This window comes from Fukomys damarensis, unplaced genomic scaffold, assembly GCF_012274545.1.
Source record: "Fukomys damarensis isolate Sample0158 unplaced genomic scaffold, DMR_v1.0_HiC HiC_scaffold_12, whole genome shotgun sequence".
Classification (NCBI taxonomy): Eukaryota; Metazoa; Chordata; class Mammalia; order Rodentia; family Bathyergidae; genus Fukomys; species Fukomys damarensis.
The window spans coordinates 54,426,933-54,436,749 of record NW_022900924.1 but is presented as its reverse complement, the minus strand read 5'-3'; the positions used below and the strand labels follow the sequence as shown (position 1 = coordinate 54,436,749).

General features: G+C 49.7%; 1 protein-coding gene across 2 annotated transcripts in view; it reads left to right on the top strand.

Annotated features, from left to right (window-relative positions):
• The window catches only part of Dhx30 (DExH-box helicase 30), a 27,257-nt gene that overhangs the window by 492 nt on the left and 16,948 nt on the right, over positions 1 to 9,817 (top strand). The window contains exons 1-4 of one of the 2 annotated variants that reach the window (XM_010624321.3): positions 74 to 235; positions 1,497 to 1,591; positions 4,029 to 4,082; positions 8,032 to 8,127. In XM_010624321.3, coding sequence (XP_010622623.1) covers positions 4,055 to 4,082; positions 8,032 to 8,127 — 124 coding nt within the window. In that variant the 5' untranslated portion in view covers positions 74 to 235; positions 1,497 to 1,591; positions 4,029 to 4,054. Of the gene's footprint in view, positions 1 to 73; positions 236 to 1,496; positions 1,592 to 4,028; positions 4,083 to 8,031; positions 8,128 to 9,817 lie in introns of those variants that run through there. The other variant, XM_010624320.3, reaches the window with a different exon arrangement.

Genomic DNA, 9,817 nt, shown 5'->3' with positions numbered 1-9,817 from the left:
GCGGGAGAGGCCGCGGGAGAGGCCGCTTCATTGGCGCAACGACGCCTTGGCCCCCGGGGATGCTGCGATTCCCGAGGCAGGGCCTGGGGGAGTCTCCCGAGTGCCCCGAGACCTTTGTCTGCCCCTCGTCCCCCGCGGGGGCCTGGACCTTTCGCGCAGAGGGAGGCCTGGTGCATTCTGAGCTCCCTGCTCTGCCCCGTTTTGCACCGACCTTGTCACTGGGGGAGGCCAAGGGGTGAGGTGTTCTTTGTTTGCTGGTGGCGACTGCCCCATTTTGCAGGGGAAGACTTCATGCATGTTGGGCCCTTTGTTTGCAGTGAACTGGAGTCTCAGGGGTCCTTAGAACCCCCAAGCCAGGAGTATGGCGTCAGCGTGCTTTCTAGCGAGCCCTCGTGTAGCAACTTTGGTGATTTGCCATTTTGCAAGGCAGGGCTGGGGGCTTGCCATGCACCGTAGCAAGTAGACTGCAGCAGGCCAGATGCAGGCTCTCGACCTGTTTTGGTTGCAGCTTAGTGGCTAGAGTGAAAGAAGACGTTACCGGCTGGGTTTCTTTGCAATTTCTTGGAAGGCAGCGACCCCAATGTTGTGGGTCTTGACTACATCTTGTAATTTACACTTCAGTCTCACTGTCTTGGTGTTTGTAGCAGGAGGAATCTTTTCCTGATCTATGCATAATATTTGGGATTTATGGGAATGACTCCTTTCTTGTGCATTTATATCCATTGCAGTCTGTTCTCCCAGTGTGTTTTGTCCCTTTCCTGTCGAAAGATACTCTCCAGTTATTTTAATTTATGTAGCAGTGTCCAGATTGTTACCAGCTGATTGACCCTTCTCGTCGCCTTAACCTTTGAAGATGTCAGAAAATGTTACCTCAAGGAATGAACCTTGGCATATTTGGTCCATAGCATGATATCCTACAAATAAGGAAAAGTAGTGCAGTGTAAACATGAGGAGCTCCGGCACCAGGTCATAAATGCAGGTTTCCATTCCGCTGTGAGGCAGCTGTGGATCTCCAGCAAGTTTTATAACCCGCAATTCAATTTCCTTCTCTGGGAAAGCTAATTCCTGCATCACAGGGCAGTTGCATGCATTAAAAGGGATGATGTCTATGGTAGTAATTTTTTACCTGTAAAAACGGAGTCAACATTAAGTTTCTGTTATTTTCCCAGACGGGAAGGGTTAGGGCTCCTTTATCTGCCTTGGATTTATGTTACAGGCATTACAGTGTTGGTTCTGCTCTGGGCTTGGAGAAATCTTTCAGGGCCCTTTACCTCCCTGATGGCTCCTTCTTGGCGTCTTCCAGGTGCTGGCTCAGGGAGGATGTGCTGGAGTGGGTCGTGGCAGGTCTTGAAGTCAGGCCACTGTCTTTGTGTGTCTCGAGCCACTCAGGAACCTTGTCCTTGTTGTTAGAGTTGGTAAATGAATGTGTATGACTGGAGCACTTTGGTTTCCCTGTGGGGGCCGCCACTCTAGTGACCCAGCCTTGTCCTTCCCAGGAGGAGGCCCAGCCTCGTGATGAGGAATAGCAAGGAGAGACTTCAGCTCCAGTTAAAAAGCCTGCAAAGCCTGAGCCCACTCCTGCTTTTGTAAGGTGAGTTGACTGAGCCACGCTCGCTGACCAGAGGTGGCTCTCGTGCTCAGCCACTCTGGAAAGCCAAGAGCCATGTGGCAGTTCCACTTGTGACTGCCTTGCAAGAGGATTGTCCCTGTCAGCCGTTTATGGAATCTTCTGGAATTGTCCCATAGAAAGGCTACCTGAAATCGTGTTACACTGTGTTCACCTGATAGAATTTTATTTCTCTCTACATTGTTTGAAAGACTGAACCAGAAAGATTTTTGTTTTAACATTGCCACATTACATTCTTTTAGATCCCTAGAAAATATTTCTAGACTCTGTAAAATGTAGCTAAACAATCCTATCTTGAATTTTATGCTATATTTTTTAGGCTAGTAGTATATGAGCCTTGATTAGAAAAACCCAGAGTCTGTTTACAAGCAGACACTCACTTAAAATTTCTTAATGTCTCTCTTCTCATTTTTTCTTTCTTTTTGATTTGTTTGTTTGTTTGTTTGTTTTTTGGTTTTTTGAGAGAGGGTGTGGTTGAGACTGACCTGGAACTCACCGTGTAGCCCAGGCTGGTCTCAAACTCACAGCAATCCTCCTGCCTCAGCCTCCCAATTGCTGGGATTACAGGCGTGCGCCACCATGCCCGGCTCTTTTCTTTCTTTTTGAATAACTGAGAAAATGAGCTGCTTTACCAGTTTGCACACCAGCCTTGCACAGGGACCGTGCTGATTGACACGGAGACTCCTCGTGGTGACCAGGCTGGCTCAATGACCCATCTTGTCTCCACCATCTGAGGATCTCCAGAGCACAAGCACTTGCTGTCCCACTTCCCTTAACTTAAAATTTCTTAGCAAGAAAATATTATCTTTCTTTTTTCTTTTTACAATACTCTACCACTGAGCTACATCCCCAGCCCTAAAAAGAATATACTGTTGCTTAAGACATTTTGCATTTTAAACTATTCAGGTTTTCTCTAAAAGTAGAGTCCCAAAATACACCTTAATTTGTTGGGGTTTTTGTGGGTTTTTTTTTGTTTTTTTTTGTTTTTTTTTGTTTTTTTTTTTTTGTATCAGGGATCAAACTCTGGACCTTGCACTTGTGAGTCAGGTGCGGCGCCACTGAGCTAAATCCCTGGCTCTTGTTTTAATTTGGATAGGAGTTTGCAGACTGTGTAGCATTATGTCATTGTTGATACTGGGTTGATGCTTTCTCTCTGAGCTGCTGTCTTATGCCTGAAATTTCCAGCATACTGGGGAACAGGAAGCTACCAGGGCAGACCTGTTGTGGACCTGAAAGATTCAGCCCCATGTTAACCTCCCTGCAATTTGAGAAAGAGAAGGACTAGCAATCAGGAATGGGTGTTAGGCCCCTTAGACTCATGGCAATGTTCATCATTAACCTGATGCACTAAGACATTATGTGGATTTTTTTTTTCCTTTTGTGGAGACAGGGTCTTGCTATGCAGGCTGGGCTTGAAATCATTGTGCAGCCCATGCTGGCCTCTAACTCAGAGATCATCCTGCCTCAGCCTCCTGAGTTCTGCGATTACAGCTGTTCATTATTACTATGCCAAGCCATTGTGTAGATGTTTTTAAATTATGACTTAAAATTTATTGTACCCATTGCAGTAGTACTTACTACATTATAAAAACATCTATCAGTCATAGAAAAAGTATTAAATCAGAGATATTTCTTTTTTTTTTTGTATGTTATTTCTAGGTAGATTACTCAGAAGTACTCATGTGTAAAGCGCACCAAAATTTTTTCCAGTAGCTGTGTTTTATTTTATTTTATTTTTGGCACCAGGGATCAAACTCGGGCCCTTGTGCTTACAAGGCAAGTGCTGGAACCACTGAGCTAAATCCCCGGCCCTGTGCTTTAATTTTTAATATTTGTGATTTATAGAGATTCTGCTACAGACAACTTTTTACTCTGAGTCATTGCACAGCCTCTTTGCTGCTGTCAGTCAGGTTTTAATGGAAGCCCAGTAAGGCCGTTTTTCCTTGAGTCCTCAGTCCCAGCCAGGTGTGGCGGCGCACGCCTGTAATCCCAGCACTCTGGAAGGCTGAGGAGGAGGGTCACTAAGAGTTCGAGGCCATCCTGGGCTGTAGTGAGAACCTATCTCAAAGAACAAGAACAACAAAAAAGAGTCCTTACCCCTCTTTCACAATCCTGCCTGAGACAGGCTCTGTGTGGAATTCATTTTCCTCTTGGATCTCTAGGAAATCTGCAGGCAGTGTCTGTTGTGATAAAATGCATTCCTTTCTGCTCAGCAGGCCTCGGGAGGTTTAGGACTGCAAAAGAAGAAGCGCTCAGTTAGCAAGAAGCGGGGGGGCGCATGCTGACCTAGCAGGGAGCTGGGGAGCAGTGTGGGGCCCCTGCCTCTCCCCTCCTGGGTGTTCTCTGGACTCCTGAAGACCAGCCACTCGTTCGACTCGTCTTCTTAACTCTTCTTCCTCAGGACTCTGCTTTCCCACGTGGCCAGAAATGTTCAGCCTGGACTCATTCAGAAAAGGTAAGATTGATGGAATGTGGGACCCACGCCCTGATCCTTGCACCGGGCCTCTGGCCGGGCCATGGAAGTCCCTATGAGTGTGTGGCCCTGGGGCCTCCTTCCAGTGGCTTCCCAAGGCCCTGCCCTAGCCCTGCTCACATGGTCTCCTAACCCTAGCCATGGTGTCTGTTTGCCACCCTTTCTCTGAAAGCCCTGTCACATGTGCTCACTGTTCATCAAAATCCTACCCTTTTTTTTTCAAGCTAACCCTCCTGGCCTTCAAAATGGAGATTGAACCCAGCACCTTTGCACTGAGCTACTCCCCAGGCCTTTTTAAGTTTTTGTTTTTGTTTTTGTTTGTGGAGACAGGTTCTTGTTAAGTTGCGCAGGCCAGGCTTCAACTTGGTGATCTTACTGCCTCAGCCTGCAGAATGCTGGATTTTTAGGCCTGTTTCACTACACTCAACTCTAGGTTAGCTTTTTTATTTTAGTTATTTATTTAATTTGTTTTTTTATTGGTACTAGGAATCGAACTTAGGTCCTTGCACTTGTGAAGGAGGTGGTGAAACCACTGAGCTAAATCCCAGCCCTTTTTAATTTTTATTTTGAGACAGGGTCTTGCTAAATTTTCTAGGCTAGGTTTGAATTTGGGATCCTCCTGCCTCAGCCTTCCAGAGTTCTGGGACTACAGGCATGTTCTAACCTCCATCTCTCTTAGTGTTTGAAAAGCTAATTTCTATCCTGTTATTTCTTATTTCTGTTATTATTTATCTTTTAGTTTTGTTTTGTTGTTTGAGATAGGGTCCAGCTAAGTATCCCAGGCTAGCCTCAAACTCTTAGAGGTCCTTCTGCTGCAGCTTCCCCAGTGCTGGGATTATAGGTGTACACTACTATGCCTGGCTGTTGCTATTTATTCTTTTAGTGATTCTGGGGATTGAATTCAGGCCCTTTGCACTGAGCTACATTCCTAGATTTTTAGTTATTTATTACTTGAAAATAGTCTTATTTGCCAGGCATATTTGGTCCACGCCTGTAATCCCAGCTCTCGAGAGGCTGAGGCAGGAGGAACACAAGTTCAAGGCTACTTTGGGCTACATAGTTGGTTTAAGGCCAGCCTGGACTATATAGTGAGACTGTATCAAAAACAAACCAAACAGGGGTGGGGGATTTAGCTCAGTGGCACTACACCTGCCTCAAAGGTTCTGAGTTTGATCCCTGGTACCAGAAAAAACAAACAAAAACAAAACAACAAAAAACCAAATAGAGCCTCACCGAATTGCCCAAGTTGGGCTCAAATTTAAGGATCCTCCTGCCTCAGCCTCCCACCTGGGATCACAGGTGTGCATCACACCCCTGGCTGGATTTGTGTTGTTTTTGGCTATCTAAAGGGAAAGATTGAAGTTGGCATTTGTGTGGATCACACAATGTTTTGAGCTGAACATTGAATATTCCTGAATTACTTTGTACTCGCTCAGTCCCTGTGGGCTGTCTTCTGCTCCTGCGTGAGAGGGTCCAGAAGTGAGCAGGCCTGGCTTTTGAGGAGATGGGGAGGCTGGTAAATCAGTCTCCCTTTTCCTTCTGTTTTTCCTCCCTGCTGGGCTTGGCAGTGGTCCCTAGTGGGACCCCTGTGCACGATATGTGACGTGACTTTCCAGGGCAGGGATGGCTTTGCCGTTGGCCTAGGCATGACGTTGTGAGGGCTTAGTTTTAGGGGAGCGGCACCAGGTACCTGAGCAAGCTCTGGGTGACTGTGGGTCACGTCGTGGCTCTGTCCCTTCCAGGACAGGGACAGGGGACAGGACTGGGCAGGTGAAAGAGCTTCTGTGCCCTTTATCTCCTGAGTTCAACAGAGGAAGTCACAGGGTCACTTCCAGGGTGCAGGAGTTAATGCACAAAAGGAGCTTAAACCCGTGCCCAGCCCAGTGGCAAATCAGCCCACAGAGTCCCTAAGTAGATTCGGGTGTTCTGAGGCCTCATTCAGACTGCTCTCTGCACGGGTGAATATTATGTTCTTATACATGACTGTCTCAGAGAAAACCACTAATCAGAAAGATGCCTGCCTTGACCATCCTGCTTCAAGGTTTCCCGGCTCACAGGCTGACTGTAGACTTCGTGGCCTGGGCAGCCTATTGTGTGCTGCCTTAACACTATCATGGTATAGAGCTGTTTGGTTTTGTTTTTGAGACAGTGCTATGTACCCAGCTGGTCATGAACTTGTGACCCTTCTGCCTTAGCCTTCTGAGGGTCCTGGCCTTATTTATTTATTTTTTGGTACTGGGGATCCAACTCAGGACCTTGTGTTTGTGAGGCAGGCGGAGGAACCACTAAGCTAAATCCCCAGCCCAGCCCTATTTATTTTTTGTTTTGAGGCAGGGTCTCTAAATTTCCCAGATTTCAAAAACATAAATAATGCTGGGTGTGGTGGCGCACGCCTGTGATCCCAGCACTCAGGGAGGCTGAGGCAGGAGGATCCCTCTGCGTTCCAGACCAGCCTGGTGATACATAGTTCCACGTCAGTCTCAACTACATAGTGAGACCCTGTCTCAAAAAAAAATTTCTTTTTTTTTTGCTCAGACTATCCTTGAATTTGTGATCCTCTTCCCTCAACCTCCCAAGCAGCTAGGATTACAGGCGTGCGCCACCAGCCCAGCAGCAGTGATTATGTTTTACTGATATCAGTCCCCTATCTATCACTGCCACCCAAGCCACTCTGCATTCTAGAAATGGTCATAGGAGCGAATTAGGCAGATCTTCACGGGTTGGGTGTATGCGGCTGTCTCTGCAGGCCTCTCCTGCCCCATTTATTGTATCAAAACCAGCAGGGCAAAGAGCAGAGAGCAGGTGAGTCTTTTCCCAGACTCATGGGGCTGACATTTCCCATGCTCAAATGGCATAAAAGGCCTTGTATCTTCCCCATGAGCATTTCTACCTTCCCCTGGGAGACAGTGAATGTGCAGTTTGACTTCACTTATCTGAGCTTTTTTTGAAGCTTATGTTTTGTTGTGTTTTTTTTGTTTTTTTGTTTTTTTTTTGAGACAGAGTCTCACTATATAGCCTAGGCTGGCCTCAGATTTGGAGTGGTTTTCCTGCCTGGTCTCCGGAGTGCTGGGACTATAGGTATACACCACCATGTCCAATGTGGAGCTTCTTACAAATGTTCCTTTTGGATCCCTGATATGTGTCATTTACTCTCCAAATGAATGAAAATATTGGGCATGGCAAGTTACCTTTGTTTTTGTTTTAAGATGGAGTCTTGCTGTGTAGACTAGGCTGGCCTTGAATTTGCAATCCTCCTGTCTCAGCCTCCTGAGTGCTGAGTTCGCAGGTGTGTACCGTGGCACCCAGCTCAAGTTCACTGTTAGCAAGAGGAAGAGTTCTAGTGAAGTGTGGATCTGCTTTTAGCTCTTGGGCTGCTTGCCAATGACCAGTTAGTCTGCTGTGTTGTTAGAGGGAAAGAAAACTTTGAGGTTGGTGGCCCCAGTGACCATCTGGGGTGCCATAGCAAGTGCTTGGATGGCTGTGCTGAGTGGAAGAGGCCATTGCTTGGGCATCGCGGTACTGAGGCTTTCAGCCTTCAGCCCTGTTCTGTGTTACGCATGTAATATCAGACTGCACGCAGCAGGCACGTTAACTCCCAGAGGGTTGTTGAGGGGACAGGAAGAACCTGGTGACTTGTTTTTGTTTGTTTTAAGACACCCACGTGTAGCCCAGGCTGCTCTCAGACTTGTGGTGATCCTCCTGCCTCAGCCTCCTGAGTGCTGGGATTACAGTTGTGCATCACCACACCCTGCAGTTTGATGGCTTTTTGAGAGCTGGGGAGTGGTCTCTACAGTGCTGTCCCGTGTTGCATCTGTACAAGACAATTGCCTTTGCCTGGTGTGCACTGCCGTCCCTGTCCCAGAGTGCTGGGGGGTGCATGGCAGGTGTCACCCTGTGCCAGATGAGAACCTGATGCCCTGTCTCTCCCCAGATCGGGCCCAACACAGGCAGCGACAGTGCAAGCTTCCGCCACCCCGCCTCCCCCCCATGTGCGTCACCCCTGCCACCGGAGGGACCATTTCTCGAGGTAAGCGAGGGGCCTGGCCGCCACTGCAGAGGGGCCTGGGCTGTGGGTGGCAGGTGGCTTGGGTAAGCTGGGAAGAGGTGGCCGGGACAGCGCAGAGCCTGCCACGGCCAAACGCCCCCCACTTGAAGGCCCTGGGGACGCTCCACAAGCCACCTCCCTGTCTTTGCTGCACCTTCCTGACCTAAGTCTTCCTCTTGGCCTTTGGCACGGTAGGCTTACCCTTCACTGGGGTGACTGTCAGAGCACCCCGAGAAGTGACAGTTGCTCCCGGTCCCACCGGCCAGTGACCGGACTGAGGAAGCAGACTCTGCTCCTTCTAGCTCTGCTGTGGCCACATCCCCTGTGGCCCCTGCCCACTGCTGGATCCCTGCCATCGGCCGAGCTGTCTTGGAGGGCTTTGCAGGCCCAGGGCTCAGGAAGGACACGGGGAACGTGGAGCACCCCGGGTCCCTGCCACACACTGCTGCCACGTTTCCGGGCAGTTCCCGGGCACACTGCCTCTCGTGCGGTGTAGGAATAAGTGCGCCCAGCCCCTCTGATGCCTGGACTCCGCTTGAGAGAAATGCTGCCCTGACCACTGCCAGAAACTAGAGTTGATTACCCTTTTCCCCGCTTAAAATGCCCTGTAACTCGAAAAGGCTGCACCTTAACATTACTGCCATGGCAGGTGAGTGGCTCGAGTGTCAGAGTGCTTTGGCTGAGCTTGCAGACGCCAGGCGGGTCACCAGGCTGGGCACAGGGTTGCTGTGTGTGGGGAGGCGGCCACCCTGCCACAGCCTGGCCTGGTTGTCTCTCCTCACACCGGGCCTCCTCAAGGCCTCTGAGAGTGTCGCTTCCGGGCCTTCTCAGACAGTGTGGCCTCTCTGCCATGCTTTCTCCTCTGCTGTTGTGTTTTTGTTTTGTTTTGCTTTTCATCGAGTGGGGGCCTCACTGTGTGGCTGAGGCTGACCTTGGATTCCTGGGCTCGAGCGGTCCTCCTGCTCCAGCCTCCTGAGTCGCTGCCAGGCTCCCTAATTCCCTGGAGGCCTACCTGGCACTGCTGCCTCTGAGAAGGAAATGTGCAGCCTCTGTGGCGCCCGCACGAGGAAGACAGCCCGCTGGAGTCTGAGTTGGAGCGTGGAAAAACAGTAACCTCCTTTCCCAGCCCCGCTGCTCCCCCGTCTCCACTCCCGGCCTCTTCCTTGACTCTCTTGCAAGGGCAAGCTCGTCCCGTGTCCCTGAGTCCTCCTCCCCACCCAGAGTGAGGCACTGAGCACCAGAAAGTGCTGGGCGGCCCTTCCTGAGACTGGGGATGGAGCCCAGGGCCTTTGCGTTGAGCAGCAGACTCGCCCCTTCGGATTTTGAGATAGGATCTGGCTATGTAGCCCGGCTGGGTTTAAATGCAGAAGCTCTTGCATCGTCTTCCCAGAGTGCTGGGGTTACAGGTGTGTGCCACTGCCCCTGGCAGGCCTCCCCTTGATGTGGTTTATGCTAAGGGACGTGATTTCCTCCGCATGGAAGGGAAGGCCTGGAGGACAGGTGACCTGGGATGGCCATCAGTGGCTCCCCTTAGTCTTCTCATCACCAGCCAAGTTGACCACTTCTCGCCATTGTATCCACCCCTGAAATACCTCACAGTCCTGGAATAAGTCACCACCCGTTGGCCAGGACCCATGTCTTTTTCTTTCCTTTGTTCTTCTCCTCTCCCTCC